Source organism: Eptatretus burgeri, chromosome 12, assembly GCF_056783735.1.
Source record: "Eptatretus burgeri isolate ZD-2024b chromosome 12, Ebu_testis_v1, whole genome shotgun sequence".
Lineage (NCBI taxonomy): Eukaryota > Metazoa > Chordata > Myxini > Myxiniformes > Myxinidae > Eptatretus > Eptatretus burgeri.
Genome location: NC_140972.1, coordinates 33372540 through 33396866, shown reverse-complemented (window position 1 = coordinate 33396866; position 24327 = coordinate 33372540). Strand labels below are relative to the sequence as shown.

The window sequence follows — 24327 nt, the reverse complement described above, 5'->3', positions numbered from 1 at the left end:
GATCCGTATCCTGATCTTCACCAAAATCTAATCAATTCGTCCTTATCATAACCCAACCTGTCCAGCAAGTTTCAGCTGAATCCGTCCACACCATTTTGAGATATCGTGCTATTATATAGTTTTTATCCCTCTCTCTCTCAATGGTGAAGAATCACCGAAAATTTTCTTGCATCCGGATCCGTATCCCGATCTTCACCAAAATCTAATCAATTCATTCTTGTCACACACCCAATCTCTCCACCAAATTTTGTCCGAATCCATCCACAACTTTTTGAGATATCCTGCACACAGACAGACAGACAGGGGTAAAAATGTAACCTCGGCGCATCTTTGGTGGGCGGAGGTAAAAATGCAAAAGGAGGAATTGTTACTCCAAAAAGTATGTAAAAGAAGGTATAGGATGGTCACAAGAAATGCTCATATGAAACGATCCCTACATCTTTCTTTGAGTGATGGCTGTCCTGAGAAAAGACACCAACCATGTGTGTGTGCGCATGGGGGAAGGGGAAGGTAAGAGAAGCGCACACGGCTCATAACAGAAGGATGTGAAGCCACAAGCGAAGAGGCGAGGCTAACATCTTGGTTGGGATGTTGAACAGTCCATGTGGCAGCACCCGAAGGAGGAAGAAAGCGAACACGAGTGGGACCTTTGTGGCGGAGATACCACATGGTGAGAACGGCCGAGGGAGCACCCTGGAGAACTCGAATGGTGGAATAAAAGCCCTGTGCGTGACGCACGATGGGGCGGGTGTGTTGGAGAGTATTTTAAAAAAACAACTCTGAACAAAGGGTCACAGGGGCCCCCAAGGCTGTAGTACCCCAAGGCAGTGTTCTCGGCCCCATATTATTCCTAATCTTCGTTAATGATCTCACTGACTCTGGAAAATCCTCTTTATCACTTTGCTGATGACTCCACACACTACCATGACATCTCTCATCCTTCTGACAGATTGGCAGGCAGCAGCTTTCCTCTCATCAGATCTTGACAAAATCACAAACTGGTCAAAGAACAATTTGGCTTACGTTTCCATATTGTCCACCCTTTGTGTTCTCCCTTACCCATTATCATTAGTTGCATCCGTGGTTTGTCCATCTACGACTAATTTCTCTCTCTGTCCTGCTATTGTTGTTTCCCCTTTTTCCTGCTGTTCCCTTTGTGATGTTGTGTCCCAATTTGTTCTGTGTAATTGCTCTTCCACAAGCCTCTACCATAAACCAACTAGCAGTACTAGTGTTCCAATACAGCTGAGAAATAGTAAACAAGCCACAAGCAGAAACACTTCACACTTCACACAGAAACACAAACCACACTTCCACAAAGCTCGGAACAAGTGTGTATTTACCCTCAGGAGAGCCAGAAAACAACATCTTTCTCATCTCAAGTCTGAACTCTCAAACCTCTCTCCCTCCTCAAAATCCTGGTGGCGTTTAATCAAATCTGTTTCTGGTGTATGTTCCCCCTCCATCCCCTCCCTTACCTCAAATGGCCGCACTGCTGATTCCACACGTGATAAAGTTGAATGTCTAAACTCGGTGTTTGCAGCTAAATCTTGTGTCCTAAACCCATCACTTTCTCTACCCACTTTACCCAGTCGCACCCAACTGTCCCTGGACTCTGTATCCTTTTCTCCTGACAAGGTGGAGAGCTTCCTTTCAAACCTCGAGTCAGATTCTGCAACCGGTCCAGACGGCATCAGCCCACGTGTCCTCAAAGCCTGCTCTTCTGCTCTTGCTCACCCTCTCTCTGTTCTATTCACCCTCTCATTTGCCCAAGGTCATCTGCCATCTGCTTGGAAATCTGCTAACATCACTGCCCTGCATAAAAAGGTGCAAAAACAGATCCCTGTAACTTCAGACCAATCAGCCTTCTCCCAATCATCAGCAAGGTGATGGAATCCATTATCGCTTCAGACATGAAATCATTCCTCTTCTCCAATGGCTTGATTTCCAATCATCAATTTGGTTTCAGACCAGGTCACTCTACCCTGGATATGCTGCTCTGCTCTCCCATCAATGGATGGAGGTCCTCAATGCCAGACAGGAAATCCGAGCCGTATCCCTGGACATATCACGTGCTTTTGACACAGTCTGGCACCCTGCCCTACTCACCAAACTCTCTTCCCATGGTATTCAAGGCCATCTCCACTCATGGCTCGCAGACTTCCTCTCCTGTCGCAGTCAACGTGTGGCCCTAAATGGAGTTCTTTCATCCCCTCTTCCTGTGCAGGCTGGAGTTCCTCAAGGTAGCGTTCTGGGCCCTGTTCTTTTTCTGGTTTTCATCAATGATCTCTCGGACTCTCTGGAAAATCCTCTATTTCTCTTTGCCGACGACTCCACCCTCTGCCGTACCATCTGTCATCCCTCAGACCGGCAAGCAGCAGCTTCTTCGCTCACTGCAGATCTGGATAAAATCACAAACTGGTCCAACACGTGGAACATGTCTTTCAATCCGGACAAATCTCACACTCTCACTATGTCTCTTCGAAAGGACCGTTTAGAAAACCCCCTCATCCACTTTCTCAACAATCCTCTGGAAGAAGTCTTTCCTTTCAAGCTTCTGGGTCTCACTATCTGCCATGACCTTTCCTGGGAAAGTCACATTTCCAACCTCGCCTCAAAAGCCAGTCACCGACTGGGAATCCTCCGTCGTGCAAAGTCTTTCCTCGGCCCTCTTGAGCTCCTGACCACTTACAAAGCTTTTGTCCGTAGCCTGATGGAGTACTGCTCTCCCCTCTGGGCTGGTGCTCCTGCCTCCCACCTTTCTCGGCTTCACGCTATCGAAACCAGGGCATTTAAGATCATCGGCATCTCCCGCAATGAAGCTGAGTCTTTGGGCCTCTCACTCAATCACCGCAGGTTGGTCGGTGGTCTTTCTGTCTTCTACCGACTCCTCTCCAGCCTTGCCCCCCTTGCTCACTCTGAGATTTGTCCCCACCACATTTCCACAGGGCGCTCAAGGTCCGTCAACAACTCCCTTCTGGTAAAACTACCAAAATCACGAATCACTGCTCATCTTCACTCTTACATTCCTCTTTTTTCCCGCCTTTGGAATAAACTTCCTCACTCTATTCTTTCCCATTCTTACCTCCAGGCTTGCAAAACAGCTGTTCACCACCACCTCTTATCTTCCCCCATCCAAATCCTCGATCTTTTCTACCCCCGGTAATCCACCCAAGCCCACTTCCTTCAATTCCCCTGCTTTCCTTCCTGAAAGTCCCTGTAATGTCCATCTTCTCTTCGCCATGTTCCCCGTCCCATCCCCATCCCTCTCCCTTCCACAGTTCACCTAATGTGTCTGTTCCCCACTGTTTTGTCCCTTCCACTCCTGCCCCTCTTGTCTCATGCCCCCTTGCTGTGAGTTGTGTGTTAGCTCTCATACGAGCCTCGACAAGGTATACAAAAAAAAAAAAAATTAGACATTAGAAAAAGGAAACTGCTCACTATCCACAAAATGTTCTACAAAAATCAATGCATCTCGAGAATGTGCCTGCCGAGGATAGGAGGAGGAGGCGGCCCAATGTAACTCAATAAAGTGCACAGAGCGACGACTCAGATTAGCAGAGTACGTAAAAAGTTCAACAGATTACCGAATACAATTTGTACACAAGCATGAACACAACAAACCAGAAAAGGTATCTCTCACTCACCTTGCAAAAAACTTGCAAAAACAGGTGCCAATAGCAGATGTCACACACCAAACCAAAACAGCAACAAATGCAGCCCCAACGATTGCAAAAAAAGAGACAAAAGAAAAATACAAGACAAATAAGAAAGAGCAATCACACATTGCAGACCCTCACCAGGACTTGTCTTGTGTGGTGTATTTTGTGTGGCAAATAAATGGAATGATGTACTTCGTGAATAGTCGTTAATTGCAAATGAAAGGTCAAAATGGTCTAATTGTAAATGTGTGAAGGTCAAGGGTCTAAAAAGTTGTCAAGGTCAAAGGTCGAAAGTTCGAAAGGTCTGAAAAGGTCTAAATGTGTCCAAAGTGTCAAATTGGTCTTAAGGTTCTTAAAAGGTCAAAGGGGTCTAAAGAGTGCAATTCAAGGTCTAAAGGGTCTTAAAAGGGTCTACAGAGTATTAAAAGATCTGAAAGGTGTGAAGGTCGAAAGGGTAGAAAGAGTCCAAGGGTCTTTGGAGTTTTAAATGGTCGTGAAGAGGATCTAAAGGTTCTTAGAGGTCCATGGGTTCAAAAGGATGTAACTGTCTCTAGGGCCTTCAGGGTCTACACAGTCTTAAAAGATCTTAAGGGTCAAAAGGCCTTTTAGGTCTTCGGGGTCTTTTTGGTATCAGGGTCCGCATGGGTCCTATGGGTGCTTTTGGTCCCTGGGGTCCTGTCTACAGCCTGGATACACGATAAAAAAAGTGTAATTTAAAGGTCTTTTGGGACACACACACACACACACACACACACACACACACACACACACACACACACACACACACACACACACACACACACACACACACACACACACACACACACACCTCGTGACCATCATTATCTTGTTCACATACTTTTTGGAGTAACATCCCAACATCCTTTTGCATTTTAAAAATGTTTTGATTACTTGTGGATTATAGATTGTTGAAGATGATGTATAATAATGGCTAGCACCAGGTGGCGCTATAGGATACACATTCCTTTGAGAGAATTGGGGTGTTTCCCCAACCTTAAACCACCTCTCAGATATGTTACAGACAAAAAACATACTTGGGGTACCCTTTAGCAACATGCAACATTTGGTTGGATTTGGTGGAGTTGTTTTTCATGCATACACCAACAAAAAAGCAAATAAATGAAAAATTACTCAGTGACACATGGCAAAACAGAACAGCACTTGGTAGAGCACATACCTCCACCAGGCTGAAGAGTTTACATTTTGTATCCACTGATAGGCCGGATCTGGATTCGGAGCTGAACGAAAATTTAATCGGCTTCTTCTTGTCACTTAACCAGGTCATCAACCTAGTGTGTCATAACTCGTCCACAACTTTTTGAGACATCATGCTAAATATATGCACATCAGTTTTGGCCCCATCTCTTGATGGTGACGAATCGCTTAAAAAAATTATAGTATCCGGATCCGGATTCAGAATCCTCGTCTCTTAAAAAATTATTCACCAACATTGAACCAATGCGTCCTCGTCTCACACCCAACCTGTCCACAAAGTTTCTGCAGAATCCATCAATAACCTTTTGAGATATTGTGCAGCATATCGTTTTTGGCCCTATTTCTCAACAGTGAAGTCAATCCGGATCTGGATTCGGATCTTCACGAAAATAGAATCAATACTTCCTTCTTCCTTGTCACACACCCAACATGTCCACCAAGTTTCACCTGAATTTGTCCACAACTTTTTGAGATATCATGCAATATCGTTTTTAGCCCCATCTCAAGGGTGAAGAATCAGTTAAAAATGAAATAATTCTCGTATCCAGAACTGGATTCACATCTTCAAACAAAATCGAATCAATTCTTTCTCGTCGCACTTCCAAACTGCACACCAAGTTTTGGCGGAATCCATCCATAACATTTTGAGATATTGCGCGATATATCGGTGCCCCTTGAAATAAATGAATACAACGGTGAAGAATCACTTGAAAATTCTCGGATCCGGATCTTCACCGAAATTGAATCAATTCGTCCTTGTCACACACCCAACACGTCCACCAAGTTTCATCCGAGTCTGTCGACAACTTTTTTTTGTATACAAAGTCAAGGCTCATGTAAGAGCCAATACACAGAAACATAACAAGGCAGGAGACAAGAGGGGCAGAAGAGGGAAGCACAAATAATGGGGAACAAAGACAACAGGGATGAAGCAGGGTACACAGAGTAAACAAGATGGTACTACAGGGGCTTTCAGGAAGAAAAACAGGGAATTTGAAGGAGGTGGGTTTAGGGTGGATTAATAGGGGTGAAAAAGATCATGGTTTAGGATGGGGAAGATAAAAGATGGTGGGGAACAGCTGTTTTGAAGACCTGGAGGGAAGAATGGGATTGAACAGAGTGTGGGAGATTGTTCCAAAGGCGGGAAAACAAGAGGAATGAAAAAATGAAGGTGAGCAGTGATTCTCCATTTTGGCAGTTTCACCAGAAGGGTTTTTTGGCGGACCTTGAGCGCCCTGAGGAAATAGAGGGGGGGCAGATCACAGACAGAGCAGGGGGGGAGCAAGGCCGGAGAGAAGACGATAGAAGACAGAAAGACCACCCACCGACCTGCCTCCGGTGAGAGACCCAAAGACTGAGTTTCATTGTGGGAGATGGCAATGATCCTAAAAGCCTTGGTTTCCACAGCATGAAGTCAAGCGAGGTGTGAGGCAGGAGCACCACCCCAGAGGAGGGGCGGGAGCAGTACTCCATCAGACTGCAGATGAAAGCTTTGTACATGGTCAGGAGCTCAGGTGTGCCAAGGAAGGACTTCGCACAATGTAGGATGCCCAGACGGCGACTGGCTTTGGAGGCCAGCTTAGAGATGTGGCTTTCCCTGGAAAGATCATGGCAGCTCGTGAGACCCAAAAGCTTGAATGAAAGGACTTTCTTCTAGTGGGGCAAATATTTGAGAGAATTGGGCTATTTTACGTACAAGCATGGGATTTTTGCACGCTGGTAGAGTTGTCATGCAATTAATTTCAGATATGGAGCCACCTGAAAAGTTTCCTCCCCTTGCTGCAGCCGCCATTTTCCAAGATGGCGGACAAAATTTTCTACTATATATAATATATGTGATTCCAGATGACCAAATAGTCTTTGGTAATGAAATTTTTTGTTGGGTTTTGAATCGTTTTACATCTGGGATATGCAAACTGAGCTATTATTAACATTACGGCCGTAGATCTCTGAATTTGTGTTAGATATCTTTGAGTTGCATTGTATTTCACGTGACTGTGTGAACAACTAGAGACAGTCTCTGATAGTCTCTGAGAATTTGGTTTGGAATTTTTAATACGTTTTAATGCATCTAGTATTTAATCAGTTTTCTAATTTCTTTTTGTACAGTTGCAGATGTGTGAAGATTAGAAGATACACACATAATGAAGTCTACTAAAAGCCATAAACTGTTCGACCCAATGACTTATATTAGTGCAAGTAAAGAAACACCAAAAAAGAGATCGACAGGAATATTTGTGTACTTTGTCAGCAGATATCCCCAGAAATTTTACAATGTCCTGCACAATCCAAAAGACCGAGTGCTGGTCAAGGGTATTCCACATTAGCAAGGAATATCATTAGTTACAGTGAAATTGGTGAGCTGCCCATCCCCATAGATGTAGGGAACCTCGATGAAGGATCTGGGATAGAGAAGACTCTTGCAGGCCACCAAGCAAAGTGGCATAAATCATGTTACATGAAGTTTAATTGTACAAAACTTAGTAGAGCACAGAAGAGGCATGCATGGCTCAAAATCCAGATGCACTGAGGCGTTGGATGGTTGCTGGCCCAGAAATTGTAAGAGTAACTGCAGAATTTGAGGCTTCCATAGAAAGGCCAAACAAAAGAATAAGCCATGTTACCAAACACCATGAGCAGAATAAAGCTACACAGGAAACCTTTGTTCGGCAAGTCAGTAATTTATGTAATGCCTTGGAAGAAATGGGAAATCCATTTACAGAGATGAGCCATGATTTAATGAGATTAGACACAAGGCATATTGCAGATTCATCTGTTGTGGAGGCTATCTACAATGCAGAAGATTTAGGACAGAAATAGTATGAAACCTTTATGAAAGACCGACTTATCGAAAGGTCTACTTCAATACCAGAACCAATCAAAAAGAACAAATTGTCTCTGTTCATCCGACCATCTCCCAGAGAAAAATCTAAAGCAAGCGTACAACTGTCATCTCTCAAGAGTGATTGTTCCCTTTTTTCAAGGCTGTATATTGCTTGCCAGTCTAGAGATGGAAACATAAGTGAGTTCTCTCAACATGAAAATCAGGCATGTCCACCAGCGCTGTCCTTTTTAGGTAAGCTGCGGCAAGGAAGCAAGTCTGATCTCATGCAGTGTCTTGAGAAAAGCATTGAAGTTACCTGTGACAGACCAAACTTTGATGTTATCATTATTGATGGTGTTGCAATGGTGAATATCCTAAAGCCAATTGCAATTACAACATTTGAGGATTATGCCTTGAAGGTATTCATTCCATATTTGGATTGCCAACTCCAAAATGTGAGTCGCTTTGACATCGTATGGGATCAGTACCTGGATAATAGTCTGAAGGCCCAGACAAGGATGAAACGCGGTAAAGGAGTCCGGCGCAGGAAATTGGCAGGAATTCCGAAGACTTGACGAGAATAAGAAAGAGCTGTTTACGTTCTTGGTCGGATACGTTGCACAACATTCCACGGAGAAAGAAATTATAAGCACCGATGGGCGCAGTGTCGTCTGCAATAGGGAACGGGATATCAGCTTTTTATCCCCGTGTGATCATGAGGAAGCTGATACGAGAATGGTCCTCCACCTTGCAGACGCAGTATGACAGGGCTACAAGCACATCACTATCCATACAGTGGATACAGATGTTGTTTTACCTGTTGCTGAGCTTTCAATACCCAAGATATGGATTGCGTTTGGAACAGCAAAGTCATTCAGATATATTCCTGTCCATGAAATCATTACATACCTTGGACCATTGAAATCTGAAGCACTGCCATTCTTCCATGTCTACACAGGATGTGATAGTGTCATCATTCTATACCCATGGCAAGAGAACTGCATGGGAGATGTGGAGGTTGTGTGAAGAAGTGACATACTTTTCTCGCACTCTCAAAAGGACCTGATGACCTATCCGATAACCACTTCAAAATGCCTGAAAAGTTTACAATTTACTTGTATGACCACACAAGTAATGCTGAAACAATTGATGATGCATGCCAGGAACTGTTCACAAAGAAAGGGAGAGCTATGGATGCGATTCCTCCCACAAGGGCAGCCCTAGAACAACATGTCAGAAGAGCTATTTACCAGGGTGGATTTTGTTGGGGGAAGTCACTGCATGCCATCATGGATTTACCTTCTCCTGGGAAGTGGGGTTGGTAGGATCCAGCGAACTGGAAACCCTTTTGGACCAAGTTGCTTGAATTTAGCACCTCAGCCAGAGAGCTTATTCGCTGTGGGTGTAGACAAAGGTGTGTTAGCCATTGCAAATGTATAAAGACAGCTTTGCCATGTACCGCACTATGTGTGAGTAATGGTGTAAATTGTGATGTTTGAAGATGGAACCGTATTTTTGTTGTGAAATCCCCTTTGGTCTCTGCTGCAAGCAGGACGTATTTTGACGTGTTTGCTACGAAAATCAGAGTGCATGCAAAGGGCAATTTGGCATTCTTAGAACTTGAAGCATGCGTTAATATGTAATAACTTCCTGTAATAAAGGAATTGTTTAATATTATTGGTTTCTGTTAGCTCTATGACCTATGTCAAAGATCTGAGTGCCACAATTACCGGGTACCCAAATCATATGGTTTTGACAGATTTTTGACAAAAAAAAATTCAAGAAAAAAATCACAGGACAGGATCCCCAGGACCCAGCACCCTGATACAGGGTTAGCCAATTTGAATTCAGTTTATTGTATTTTATATTGTATTTGATTACTTTGTTGCTTTTTTTGGTAAGTCACAGTTCATAAATAATTCAAACATGTACATTGAAATAGCCCAAAATTGGCGCCTATATTTTTCCATTCACGGGTTATTCTGTTCTTTACCCCCAGAAGATGTGGACAATTAATTATATGTATAATTGCTGTAATTATGTTTCCAAATCGTCTTGGTGGTAGATAAAAAGTTTACCTCTGCTATATAGCTCAAGTTCTTAATGATTGGATATCTGCCCGTACAGTTTTCAAAAAACGATTACTCTATAAATCATAACTTATTATATAATAATATACAAAATAACAAAGATAAAGAAATACAACAAAATATAATGATGATATATGACGATGTGTGTGTATGTATATATATATATATATATATATATATATATATATATATATATATATATATATATATATATATATATATATGCTTAGTTTCATTCGTATTTGTAGCCAGATAAATTCACTTAAAATGATTTTTAATATAATTAACAGTGGAAACCTCTGTATACCTGTCGGCCATTTTGTAAAATGGCCACCACAATCATGGGAGGTAACTTTGGAGGTGGCTCCATATCTTAAAATGTTGCTGTGATACGTATTTACGCATGTACCAAATTTCATGCTGGTACTTACGAAGGTCCAATTCCTTCAAATATTTGAACATTCAAGAGGGTTGTTGAGAAAGTAGATGTGGGGGGGGGGGGGTTCCAGATGGTCCTTTCGGAGAGACAGAGTGAGGGTGTGAGATTTGCCAGGATAGCAAGACAGATTTTTTGAGATATCATACAATATCGTTTTGAGCCTTATCGCTCATTGGTGAAGAATCATGTTATAATTAAATAACTCGAATCCAGATTGGGATATTCAGGAAATTGAATCGATTTGTCCAAATCACACACCCAACCTGTCCACAAAGTGTCATCCAAATTCATCCATAAACTTTTGAGACATTGTGCTATGTATCATTTTTGGCCTGATCTCTCAAATGGTGGTGGTGGTCGTATGGCTGCTTAGCTGCCGGGGTAGCTATCATTTGTTGAAGCGTGACTGCGTTGCTGATGCAGTGCCCCTGTACCAGTACACACACTGGAACTGGTACTCATTTCGCCGACCTCAGAAGGATGATAGGCTGGGTCAACCCCCTGGTGTGTTAATTCAGCGGCCGACGGGGCTTGAACTCAGGACCCTCGGATCCCAAGCCACCACCCAAACCACTGAGCCAACACCAGGCTACTCTCAAATGGTGAAGAATCATTGACAAAAAATATATAAAATTCCTCAAATCCGGATTCCATTCTTCACAACAATTAAGCCAGTTGGCCAGTCACCGACATACACAAAACAATTCAGAACGACTGCTTGAAAACTGTGGACAAAAATCATGTGACAAACAGACAAACGCTACAGACCAACATACTTGGCGATATACAGGGGGCTGCAAAAGTAGCTATACAGTAAGGATTATACCAGTGTTACCAGTATTATAATAGTGGTGCTAGGATTCATTTAATACTAGAATTTATTGAATCCATTAAAATCATTATTACCATTTTTAATAATTTTATTTTGGTATGTTATTATTGTTTATTATTGATATGTTTATTATTGGTATGTTATTATTGATATGTTTATTATTGATATGTTAATTATTGGTATGTTAATTATTCATGTTTATTATTGATATGTTTATTATTGGTATGTTATTATTGGCATGTTATTATTAATGTTCATTATTATTGGTATGTTATTATTTATATGTTAATTATTGGTATGTTATTATTCATGTTTATTATTGATGTTTATTATTGGTATGTTATTATTGGTATGTTATTATTAATGTTCATTATTATTGGTATGTTATTATTGATATGTTTATTATTGGTATGTTTATTATTGATGTTATTATTGTTTATTATTGATATGTTATTATTGGTATGTTTATTACTGGTTCTGTTATTATTGGTATGTTATTATTGTTTATTATTATGTTATTATTGGTATGTTCATTATTGGTATGTTATTAATGTTTATTATTATTATTTTCATAATTGGTATGTTTATGTTTATTATTGGTATGTTATTAATGTTTATTATTGGTATGTTATTGATATGTTAATTATTGGTATGTTATTATTCATGTTTATTATTGATATGTTTATTATTGGTATGTTATTATTGGCATGTTATTATTAATGTTCATTATTATTGGTATGTTATTATTGATATGTTAATTATTGGTATGTTATTATTCATGTTTATTATTGATATGTTTATTATTGGTATGTTATTATTGGTATGTTATTATTAATGTTCATTATTATTGATATGTTATTATTGATATGTTTATTATTGGTATGTTTATTATTGATGTTATTATTAATGTTTATTATTGATATGTTATTATTGGTATGTTTATTACTGGTTCTATTATTGGTATGTTATTATTGGTATGTTCATTATTGGTATGTTATTAATGTTTATTATTGGTATGTTATTATTATTTTCAAAATTGGTATGTTTATGTTTATTATTGGTATGTTATTAATGTTTATTATTGGTATGTTATTGATATGTTTATTATTGGTATGTTTATGTTTATTATTGGTATGTTATTGTTTATTATTGGTATGTTATTGTTTATTATTGGTATGTTATTGATATGTTTATTATTGGTATGTTTATTATTGGTATGTTATTATTGGTATATTATTAATATGTTTGTTATTGATATGTTATTATTGGTATGTTTATTATTGGTATGTTATTATTATTGGTATATTATTGATATGTTTATTATTGGTATGTTATTGATATGTTTATTATTGGTATGTTTATGTTTATTATTGGTATGTTATTGTTTATTATTGGTATGTTATTGTTTATTATTGGTATGTTATTGATATGTTTATTATTGGTATGTTATTATTGGTATATTATTATTGGTATATTATTAATATGTTTGTTATTGATATGTTATTATTGGTATGTTTATTATTGGTATGTTATTATTATTGGTATATTATTGATATGTTTATTATTGGTATGTTATTATTATTGGTATATTATGTTTATTATTGATATGTTTATTATTGGTATGTTATTATTGATATGTTATTATTGATGTATTATTGATATGTTTATTATTGATGTTTATTATTGGTATGTTATTATTGATATGCTTGTATAATCAATAAAATGTTTTGTGCGCACGTTTTGTTTTTCATGACTGTATACCTACTTTTGCAGCCCCCTGTATATACTGTATATATTTTTCGCCAAGTAATAAAGGCGTTTTTGGAATGGACACAACATCATTAGGTACATGAAATGGACATCAATTTCATGCTGAACGGGCTGCGAGCTAACGTCTCTCAATTTCCCATTCGCATTTCACGCCTAACAAGTGGTGGTGCTACACCCCTCAAAGTGCCCAGCAGAGGGTCCGAACTCCTCCCTCATCGCCCCCACACTCCATCCCTCCGATCCCAGATAGCCCTACCTCCCGGTATACTCACCCCGACACAGGCCCGGTCGGAACCGCACGCCAGCTCGACGTCCAAGCTTCGCCTCAGGTGCAGCAAGCGGTACTCGAGCCTGCGCTTGTGGTCCGTGAGCGGCTGCAGCGTGGCCCAGTCGCGGCGCTCCAGTTCACGGCGCACTTCGGCCACAGAGACGACCAGAGCCCGAGCTTGGGCGTCCTGGGCCCGCAGCTTGGCAGCGAGTGCGCCGGCCATGATCGCACGTTACTGGAAGGGGAGGAGGGGCGGGGGAGGGGTGGAAGACCGTGTGGGAATATGGAGCCACAAGATGATAACCTGGGGAATGCCCCCCACACACACAAACAGCCTCCGTTCACCGCTACATTGCATGCACATCACAGATTGCCATTGATCGCACGATCTCACCTACACAAGTGCACACCGAGGACGAGATTGCTCGGCCAAGACCGATTGGCGATTCAAGAATAAATTAATTTTACCAATAACAACCAAACAAGGAAAAAAAACGACATACAAAATTGGGGGGGGGGGGGGAAATAATAATTAATAAATAACAATCGGGGACCAAATCGAGCTCCCAACGTCCCCGTCCTTGCACATCCCTCAAAACAAACCACAAAACCAATGTACCCTTGACTCAAGACCATGATGGTGGACCTCCATCATGGCAATCGGTAACATCGTACACGGATTTGCACTTTGGACTCCAGCAATGTGATTCGAAAACGTTATGTGTGTGAGTGAGTGAGTGAGTGAGTGAGTGAGTGAGTGAGTGAGTGAGTGAGTGAGTGAGTGAGTGAGTGATGTTAATAGGTTTTTGCCAATTCTGTCAATAGGAAATCGGACGAGTTCGTATTCCTTTGGGAAAGTTCAACAAGTCGGTTTAAAGAACGACAGGTAAAATAAAAAGGATCCACATTTCCCTCAATGGTCACGTGGTGTGGAGAAACGAGGCACAGCAAGAAGGAACGTTTGTACAGGTAAAACGGTGGTTGTTTTTAATTTCAGGACGTTTCATGACGAGCAGTAATCCTTTAACCGGTACCACGACTTGGGAAGTCCAAGTAACGGACCAGGTGAACCCAAGTCCAGGTACAGTAACACAGAAGTGCAAGCGTTTGGAATTTTGCAGTAACAGTGTTCAAACGTTAGGAGGCGGGGCGAGCCCTCCACGTCTATGACGTCATTTATACAGGTGTTCTTGACGCGAACGGGGCTTTCAAAAGCAAACGCCTGGGATTCCTGCTTTGCTGGAACTGGAAGATATTACAGTTCGTATGTAACCCGAGCAAGACGACGACGACGAATCAACGGAAACTGTGCTTGGTTTGCAAAGTTAAAAAGTTTTCAACATTAAGCTCATGTTGTCTTGAACACCTGGTAAATATACCACGTGCATTGCTCTGGATCACCTCAAAGGGTTGCACGTGACATCTCAAGATATAAACGGATGGGTCCGTTCCGTTGTGCGTCGTTATCCTTTAAAATAACATTTCAGGTGTATTTATGGTGGAGTGGGAGGAGAGGGACGGGAGGGAGTGGGAGGAGAGGGACGGGAGGGAGTGGGAGGAGAGGGGCGGGAGGGAGTGGGAGGAGAGGGACGGGAGGGAGTGGGAGGAGAGGGACGGGAGGGAGTGGGAGGAGAGGGACGGGAGGGAGTGGGAGGAGAGGGACGGGAGGGAGTGGGAGGAGAGGGACGGGAGGGAGTGGGAGGAGAGGGACGGGAGGGAGTGGGAGGAGAGGGACGGGAGGGAGTGGGAGGAGAGGGACGGGAGGGAGTGGGAGGAGAGGGACGGGAGGGAGTGGGAGGAGAGGGACGGGAGGGAGTGGGAGGAGAGGGACGGGAGGGAGTGGGAGGAGAGGGACGGGAGGGAGTGGGAGGAGAGGGACGGGAGGGAGTGGGAGGAGAGGGACGGGAGGAGGTGGAGTCGGGCGATAGGACTGGGGTAGGGCCAAGGAGTGAGGTAGCTGTATTGTTGGGGGAGGGCTGGGGGAGAGGGAGTAGTATGGGAGTGGGGTGATATGGTTGGGGTCGGGCCAAGGAGTGAGGTAGTGGTATGGTTGGGGTAGGGCCAGGGAGTGAGGGGAGAGGGAGTAGTATGGGAGTTAGGTAGCGGTATGGTTGGGGTTGGGCTAGGGAGTGAGGGAGTGGTATGGTTGGGGTAGGGTCAGGGAGTGAGGGGAGAGGGAGTAGTATGGGAGTGAGGTAGCGGTATGGTTGGGGTAGGACCAGGGGAGTGAGGGGAGCAGGAGTAGTATGGGAGTTAGGTAGCGGTATGGTTGGGGTAGGACCAGGGGAGTGAGGGGAGAGGGAGTAGTATGGGAGTTAGGTAGCGGTATGGTTGGGGTAGGACCAGGGGAGTGAGGGGAGCAGGAGTAGTATGGGAGTTAGGTAGCGGTATGGTTGGGGTAGGACCAGGGGAGTGAGGGAAGGGATCATCAAATCCCTTCAGAGGGTTTTTCTAAAAGGATTCCTGTGATTTATATTTTTGTGATGAACACTCCGATTTAAAAAGGAATTGTGATCGAGTGTCTGGTGATTTAAACGGATATTCTCCCTAATGAATATTAAATAAACTCATGGGACTATCACAATTCTTTCCAATTATTTGAATATATACTTTTTTTTTTAATTGGCAAAATCTTAAAGTGTAGACAATAAATCATTTTAGAAATCCGCAGTTTCCACATTGCCCAAGTCTACATTCATAAGATCAAATGTCACTTCCGTTCCATTGCACTCCACTACATTTTACTGTGCTTTGAACAATCAATACATTCACATTTTGATACCTTCAAACTTAGGGAGAAAGGCTGGAAAGTGCTTGTTTGGCGAACTCGGCTTCTGCCGACTCAACGTGCCTTGTGAACATGTACCAACTCCACTTTGTGTCGCATTGTCCTTTGGGCAACTTGGGATGGCCAAAGGCAGTGCTGCCCACACCTCCCAAAGCGAATACAAGTGAGGGGAGAAAGGTTTCCTGGTCGAATGTTCTCCCCACCACTGGCTCGTGAAACTCAGAAATGAGGTTCACATCCCATTTACTACATGTACTGGTCAATTGTCTGCCATGGTTTTTTGCCATGCACATGACTTGTGTGCAAACTCTTCTTTGAACAACACACGCACACACACTCCCAAAACATTTAACACATATATAAACTTTAAAAGGTTGGGAAATGGAGAGCAGCTCTGTTTTTGGTGTTCATCTCAAGGTGCTCTCAGGAAAATGAGACAACCACGAAGTGGAGCTGATGCAGCTCTCCCTCTCTGAAGGTCATTACTAAAACCGTCACTTCTCTATCATCAACAATCCAATCGAGACATGGAAATTCGCTTGGGCTGAACTCAGCTTTCAAAAGCAAAATCTTACACAGTGGCGCACTCTGGTGGATTTGAACCCATCTCACACGGCCTCACCAAACCATTCTCTCGCACCACGATCACAACTCTCATGCCTTTGTTTTCCCCTCATTCCCTCTGACAATTATTTTCAACTTTTTCACCACCCCCGATGTGTGCAATATGCAAGTGAACCCCCCCCCCTTTTGCCCCAATTATCGCAAGCCCAAAGAATATGTTTTTTCACAGTACCATCAGATTACCAAGGTCAAAAAGTTATTGGAGACTGAATCCAAGCGTTCAACATATTGTGATGAGCAAAAGGTTACAATCGTGAGTTTTAAACCATCATATCATGCACCTGCACTAACAACTTAAAGACTTGAACCCCAGGTCAACGATGCAAAAAAATTTAAAACTCATTGAATATACAGTGACATGAATTAGCTCTTCTGTCAAGAACGACTTTCATTCCATGCAAATGGCTCGTACCACCCTTGACAAAAGATCCGCAGGGAGTGAAACACGTCACTGGCCACTTTACAGTCTCTTATTTTCCATGTACGACATTGAAGACCTTCAAGCATTGTGAAATTATTATTATTATTTAAACTATGCTCCAATGGATCCAATGCCATGCATTTAAATGACCCGAAATACACAGGCCCTGTATAAGGTAGTAGGTGAGATTATTTTGGTAGTGACAGTGTCGAGGAGATGTATGGTGCAATGAATGGCTAAAACACCTCTTCTTTAGAGCAGGATTACAAGCAATACGAGAGATCATTTTCTCCTGGCTTAAGTGTGAGAACAAGTTGATTTCAAAAGTGATGCAAGAAAACAAAATCGAATTAATGAAATATTACAGAATGGCAATATATGCAACAAGTTGAGACCGAGCAGCACTGTTGTACAAAACATCATACTGGCATCAACATTTTCTCTGACCAGCTCGATCGCAAGTCTTGAAGTGGTGTGATGGGTCTCACCCACACACCATCTTTTTCTGTACAATACGTGTGGAATTGGTTCAAATTTACATGAAGATTGTGTTTTGGTGCCCCAGGCCAAGTAAGAAAAATAAATAAAAATAAAACATAATTGGTCGCTTCTCATTATGCCCACAAAAATAGTACAGCGATTATGTATTCATTTATTTGTTTTTTTAAAGCAAAGCTAAGTAAGTCGGAGGATCATGTTCTTGATCGATGGAGATCCATCATGTGCTTGAATTGTCTGTATCAGGATGCTCTCAACATCAGTATGCTGTCTTGACCGTGTTGATGCCACTGCGTCCACTGGTGGTTGATATTGATTTATAGTCCCACTGCCACAGGAGCACAGAGACAATAATTGAGAGGGTAATTTACTTTCAATTAAATGACGAATCCACAGTAGCAATCCTTCAAGGCCACCTCCACATATCTTTCTCGAATAGGACAATTAAATATTGAGTCACCATATGGAAATGTAGACGAGACAACTTGTAACCCTGTTCTGAGAATCAGATCTACACCAAGAAAAGTTGAGGATTGCACCCCCCCCCCCCCCAATAATACACACACACACAATACTCTGTTACCAAAGCAGTTTCTTAACAAGGGTTATGCTGGGTGGTTTTTGCCACTGCCTTCCCAACAATGGTTATGGCAGGAATTTGGAATTTCGTCATGGTACTGACAATAGCTCACCCACTCTTCACAGACAGGACGCCCAGTTTATGGATGACACACACACACCGACGATTCACCCTGCTTGTGAAAACCGGGATGAAAGTTTATAGCTGGGTCAGATCCCAACCCAGGCTAGACAATTGAGCGGCAAGTGTGCATACCTCGAGGCCACGTTATGCCAGCCATATAATCAAGGAAGGGAAGCCAAAAGGTGGAGAGGTGAGCTCGACAAATACTGGATATTGTAAATTGAACCATAAATGGATTCCCTTCCACATATTTATATGATCAGACCTGGTGGTGTAATGGTTATACCCTGGTCAAGTCATAAATAAACACATTAAAAATGGTATGTGCTGCTTCCTTGCTTGATAAATGTGACCCTCCAGTACAAAACCAGTCGGAAGTTGCAAAAATGCAATATTGAGTTATTGGGTTTATTTGAAAGCCCATTAAATAAGCTTCACAACGGTGTATCATACATGGTAGTCCATCACAAACTGACCGAGATATCTTACGATGAAGTTTTACAACACACGTTATTGGGAAAATCGAAATAACCGGATATTAGCTTATGAAGTTTGAGAAACTATTGCTGGTATACGTTGCTAAGGACTTTGTTTCTCAAACTCCAGAAGCTAATATCTGGTTATTTCGATTTTCCAATAACGTGTGTTGTAAAACTTCATCGTAAGATATCTCGGTCAGTTTGTGACGGACCACCATGTATGATACACCGTTGTGAAGCTTATTTTATGGGCTTTCAAATAAACCCAATATTGAATTTTTGTGACTTCCGACTGGTTTTGTACTGGAGGGTCACAAATGTGATGCAGTTTAAGGGATAGAGCACAAACAATGCTGGGAAGGCAATGGCAAACCACCCAATATAACCCCTGCCAAGAAACTGCTTTGGCAGCACAAACGCTCTTTGAAGAGTATGTATGGTACAGAAAAGAAATATATATATATATATATATATATATATATAAATAAACATATATATATATCTGCATAATAAGTTTAAGTTTTATGGATAATTCCAGCAATGCATGCAGGAAATTATGGTCGAAACAAATTCAATATCCAGGAAGAGACTTTTTTGCCATGTACAATAAAATTGGGCTGGATGGCAATGAGAAGCGCTGGCATTTTATTTTTTATTTTTTTTTTACTTGGCCATAAGAATTCCAAATTCAAATAAGCATTGGAAACACAATGCTGTATCAATACTCGTTGGAAGAACTGCTATATTTTTCAAACTATGCACAAAATGCACCATAATGCACTAAACTGTAATACCAGACATAACATCGTACTTTAATAAATGTGATGCATTCCAAATGAATGGGAGAAGAAGCTAATGAGCATCCTTGACAAAAGCAGAATTCGAAAATGGTGTGCAAACATATTTACAGTCAGCAAAATGAAGCTGTTCACAGCATCAACTGTTGATCTAATAACTCGCATGTGGGTAAATAACATTTCAAGTATCGATGAAATGAGCACAACACACCCTAGCAGTGTAAAAGCTCTGTCGTTAAAAAAGCAAGGCTACCCAGTGGAGTTACTAGACCATCGGACTGCAAAATCAAATACGTGGAAATGTAGAGCACTTCTACTTTCGGGTGGGGTTGGAGTGGCTGGGTGGGGGTAGATTTGCAATCTTGCAGCTGAAGGTTTTCAAACAAAAACGACTTGATCAAACAGCAGGACATGAGAAAAGAAAAAAATAAACAATAAATTCTTCACATTGAGGTGGCAAAGGAGAGAAATATTTTTCCCACGCAAGTCGTTTTTGAAAAATATATATATATATATACACATGTTTTATATCTCAGCAGGGCATGTGAAGAGTGAAAACACGTGTGTCAGGCTGTGCTGCATATCACTTGAATCTCGTTCAGAAATAAAATGGAAATTGCTGCATGACAACCATAATGACACACAAAAGGACACCACAGCAAGGAGACTTTTTGCTTCATTTTCTATTTATCGCCATCAATCACTGCATCAATACCTGTAATGTGGTAAGAAGGGCCGTTTTGGTGGTAAGTGTGGTTGGGAAACAAAAGGGTATGGTGGCCTTTTCCAACTGCCCCTAAACTGTGCCCTATCAGGAGGGGGACGTTGAGGATAAAACTCAGGCCTGGGGAACCGACCATCAGCCATAATCACGTGTCTTGAGCTCAGGTGTGATGTGGGTGTTGTGAGCAGTGTATGTTGATATGGTGGCGATGACGGCATTCTCATCCGCCCACGACCACTGTCTGGTATGTTACCTAAGTGGTGATGTTGATGGTAATTGCTATGCTGTTGATTTGATGGCCACTTGTGTTGCTCTCTCGAGGCTTGGAATGAAGTTGGCAAACATCTTTCATCCTTATCATGCTCCAGTTCACCTCTTTCTCCTTTGAATCCACCTCTACTGACTGAATCTGCTCCTCCACCTGTTGCCTCCACATTCTGAGATTTGTGCATCCTCTCAGACGAGTGCAAGGAGCTGCTGCTCAAATGAACAGATTCCCTTGGATGCACTTCTTCACTCGAAACATTCTGCATGTGCACAGGACTTTTAGTTGTATTATGCTTCACACTCGTGCCCGAGTCCCGACAACCAACAGGGATGCGCTCGTAATCGGAATCCAGCAGAGCAGTTTTTGGCTCTGAAGGATAGTCACGATGCCATGAACGCACTCCTAAGAAAGGACTGCGAGGAGGACCATCATGTTGCATAGGAATTGGGCCTCTCGGTAGGGGAGAACCCATGGCAAAGCGAGCAGATAAATGCTGTGGTCGAGGCGATATTGGCACCTGGCCAACCCCTTGGGGAATTTGGGAAGGATGAATTGGCAATGGAGGAAAATTGGGAAGCCCTGGAGGTGGTGGGGGCAATAGCAGGTTATTTCCAGAGCTTGGCAATGGAGGAACATTATGTGGTGAAGAAGGGGGGGGAGGGATTAGGGGTGGAGGTGGTATGTTCAATATCTCTGGCAAGGGAATAGGCAAAAGGGGAGGTGTTAGTGGGACAGATTGTGCTATAGATGATTGTACAACAGGGGTAGACATTGTGTTGTCATGTGTACAAGGCAGGAAAGTTGAGGCAAGTGGTCTGGATGAAAGAGAGCTCTGCATGAAACTCTGGCTTGTTGCAACAAAAGGAGATTTTGCTACACTGCTTGCTAAGAATGGAAAGAGAGGAGCCATAAATGGAGGAGGAGGGAGAGGAGGGAGAGGGGGAGGGGGAGGAGGAGGAAGGGGTGGGAGAAGCCCTTCATGCAAATCATAACCTTGAGATATTTTACCAGAATCACAAGGTGCTCTGACATCAGGACTTTCATTGGAGGGATGTTGAGGGGGATGTTGAGGGGGATGTTGAGGGGGATGCTGCAAATGACCTTGAAAATGGACATTTGATTTGGAGGATTCTATATTGAGGGAAACAGTTTGACTGACTGAAGATAGGTTGGGCAGATTATGGGGCAAGTATGATGAAGAAGAAGTAAAGGAAGATGTGGCAGGAATGGAATAGGTGACAGAAGGACCACCTAACCGGTCTTCCTGAGATGAATGGCTCGGTGTTTGGACCTGAGTAGACCACTGGTCAGAATGAGCAGCAGTACTGCCTCTGTCTAACTCAGTAGCAGGCAGTGGACTAGGTTCATACTTGTTTTTTCTGCTGCACATATCCATCAAACGAAGGAGATTCTGAGGGATAGATACACCTTGCTGACGTTGCTCAAATATAGAGGTTTCCTGATTTGTAAAATATGCAGCTGGCGATAAGCATCCTTTCATGATGGGGCTGATGTCACCTCCACCTGATGGGTGGTACTGGTCAGATGCTGAAATAATGGTTTGGCTTAATGCGACAGGTGGCTGCGACCACTCATGCATAGAAACTGCTGAGCTTGAGGGCTGTTGTGAAGATGGTGGGCCAACATCTGCCGGTTCATCCTGAGTCGGCGTACCACAGTTTCTATCATCAGTAACAGACCCAACACTGTCGTCTGGCATATCTGTTAGCCCCAAGAGATTAGGACTTAGAGAAATCTTGTCAGGAAGCAAGAACGGTATTTGCCTTCCAGTATTAATGCAAGGAATAGGTGATGGATTGTCCATACCCAGGCATGGGATAGGCTGAGGCCTTTCCATAACAGGGGACTGCATAGTGGCAGAGACATCTGGTTTGCATGGACTGCTGCTCGCAACTACTGTTGAAAGATCAAGTTCTAAGGGCTTAAAATTAGGGTTTCCCTGGAGGAAGCTGTTTATTCTTTGCTCCAGGCTGTCAGAAGGAAGTTCATCTGAGCACAAAGGTTTGTTATGCACCTGTTCTTTTGCTGTGGGACTGTGAGGTTGTTCTGATAAGAAGCTACTACCTGAAGCCCACCCAGTATCAACTGAAGGGTGGGGCTCTTGTGCTTTGCTGGGGCCACGCTGGGCCACATCCGGAGAGGCAGGGCTATCAGGAATCGATTCATCCCAGGCCAATTTCCAAAGTTGATTTCCAGCTTGCTGAACATGTCGCAAGGCAGGCTGGGAACTCTGGATACTTGTGGAATCCTCCACCAATCGAGGCTCCTTGCTTGCTTGGCTGACAGCATTCAATAAGTTAGCAAGACCTATGGGAAGGGAGTTATGTCAGGTGAAAAAAAGGGAAAGGAAAGTGAGGGGTGGAGGGAGAGAAAGATGTTAACATACATAGTTAATCTTGTGTGAACACATTTAACTAAAAATAGTCGAGATAAATATCCATCACAGTGGTGAGACATTGCAAAAAGTGCTTACCTTGCATCGTGCCGATATGAGATCCAGGTCCAGTATCACCACAAGGTGACGTATCATCTTTGCTTCCCTGATGCTCTTGCAGATCACGAGTCTCAGGATTCATGGCATCTTGGCTTGGAGTTTGCTCCTTGTTCAACAACAGTGCATCTGCAAGGAATACATTTTATTATGAACAAAAACTAAGGAATGCAGTGCACAAAATATTGGAAGAATACAGGCAAAAGAAAAGCATTAATAATTTGCTAACCAAAAAAAATTAATGGTGCCAGCAAGATGAAGCAACCTTTTCTTCAAGCATTCCAGATCAGATCAGTGACATGTCTAAGGAGATGTTCCTGACCAATGTTTTGAGATTCAAGGACTAAACCATTGCTGAGAGAGGGGAGCAGCAGCATATCCAGAGTTGAGTGACCAGGACAAAATCCAGATTGATGATCAGAGATCAGGCTGTTTGAAAACAGGAAATATTTGAAATTAGCAGCAGTAATGGATTCCATATCTTTGCTTGCAACTGGAAGTTAGTTTACTAGTCTGTGGTTGATAGGATCCGTATTTTTCACCCTTCTTGAAGATGGGAGAGATGTTGGCTCAGTTCCAGGCCAACGGGAGGCAGCCAAAGGAGGACAGACTGAATAGGTCAGATAAAGGGGAAGTAAGAACGGAAGAGAAAGATTTGAGAAAATCGGCACCAATGCCACCGGAGCATATCACCAAAGCAGCGTCAAGGCCAGACAGAGCTTCCTCTATCCTCTCGCGTGAGAAGGATACAAAGGTCAGGAGACAGTTGGTTTGAGGGGGTAAGATGTGACAAAGCGAAATAGGTTGGTACATGAGAGGTGGAAGCAAACAGTGTTTAAACATTCTGCCTTATCTTGAGCAGAGTCTGCAGTAATGTTGGTTGAAGAGAGGGAGGGGATGTCGGGAGAGAATACACCAGAGACAGGCTTGACAAGGAGACACCATGACTTGGAGGAAGGAAACTGGTTGGGAAGTTCAGCCTTAAGATTTGCAAGATGATGTTTTCTGGCAGGCCGGGGGATGGACACACAGTTGTTGCAAGCCGACGGAATGAAATGAAGTTGTGCTCAGTAGGGTGAGCTTTCCATTTTGAGAAAGCAAGCTTCTTGACCGCAACCACCTCTCCACAGGATTCAGTGTACCAAGGTCACTTTCTTTGTTTGTTAACCCTCAAGCTGGGCATTAGCCCAGCTGAGGGATTATATCATATATATATATATATATATATATATATATATATATATATATATTTTTTTTAACCAAAAAAAGATTATATCTTTTTTCCAGAGCTACGACTCCGCAGCCATCCAGAGCCACTACTCAAAAATAACTGGATGCATTTCTTTCTTATTCGGCACATGTAGGCAAAAATATCTGGGCATGAGGCAAGTC

General features: G+C 42.4%; 2 protein-coding genes across 3 annotated transcripts in view; both read right to left on the bottom strand.

The window, feature by feature from the left end:
• Nucleotides 1-13356, bottom strand: part of LOC147015382 (threonine--tRNA ligase 1, cytoplasmic-like) — a 74562-nt gene extending 61206 nt beyond the window's left edge. Inside the window, exon 1 of the mRNA XM_085850062.1 lies at nucleotides 13126-13356. Within this exon, the coding sequence (XP_085706188.1) occupies nucleotides 13126-13344 (219 nt within the window). The 5' untranslated portion in view covers nucleotides 13345-13356. The remainder of the gene's footprint in view (nucleotides 1-13125) is intronic.
• A 1727-nt stretch (nucleotides 13357-15083) lies between these two features.
• The window catches only part of RPRD2 (regulation of nuclear pre-mRNA domain containing 2), a 140242-nt gene continuing 130998 nt past the window's right edge, over nucleotides 15084-24327 (bottom strand). Inside the window, exons 9-11 of one of the 2 annotated variants that reach the window (XM_085850061.1) lie at nucleotides 22918-23064; nucleotides 22509-22751; nucleotides 15084-17780 (exon numbers count right to left, since the gene is read on the bottom strand). In XM_085850061.1, the coding sequence (XP_085706187.1) occupies nucleotides 17770-17780; nucleotides 22509-22751; nucleotides 22918-23064 (401 nt within the window). In that variant the 3' untranslated portion in view covers nucleotides 15084-17769. Of the gene's footprint in view, nucleotides 17781-19252; nucleotides 22752-22917; nucleotides 23065-24327 lie in introns of those variants that run through there. The other variant, XM_085850060.1, reaches the window with a different exon arrangement.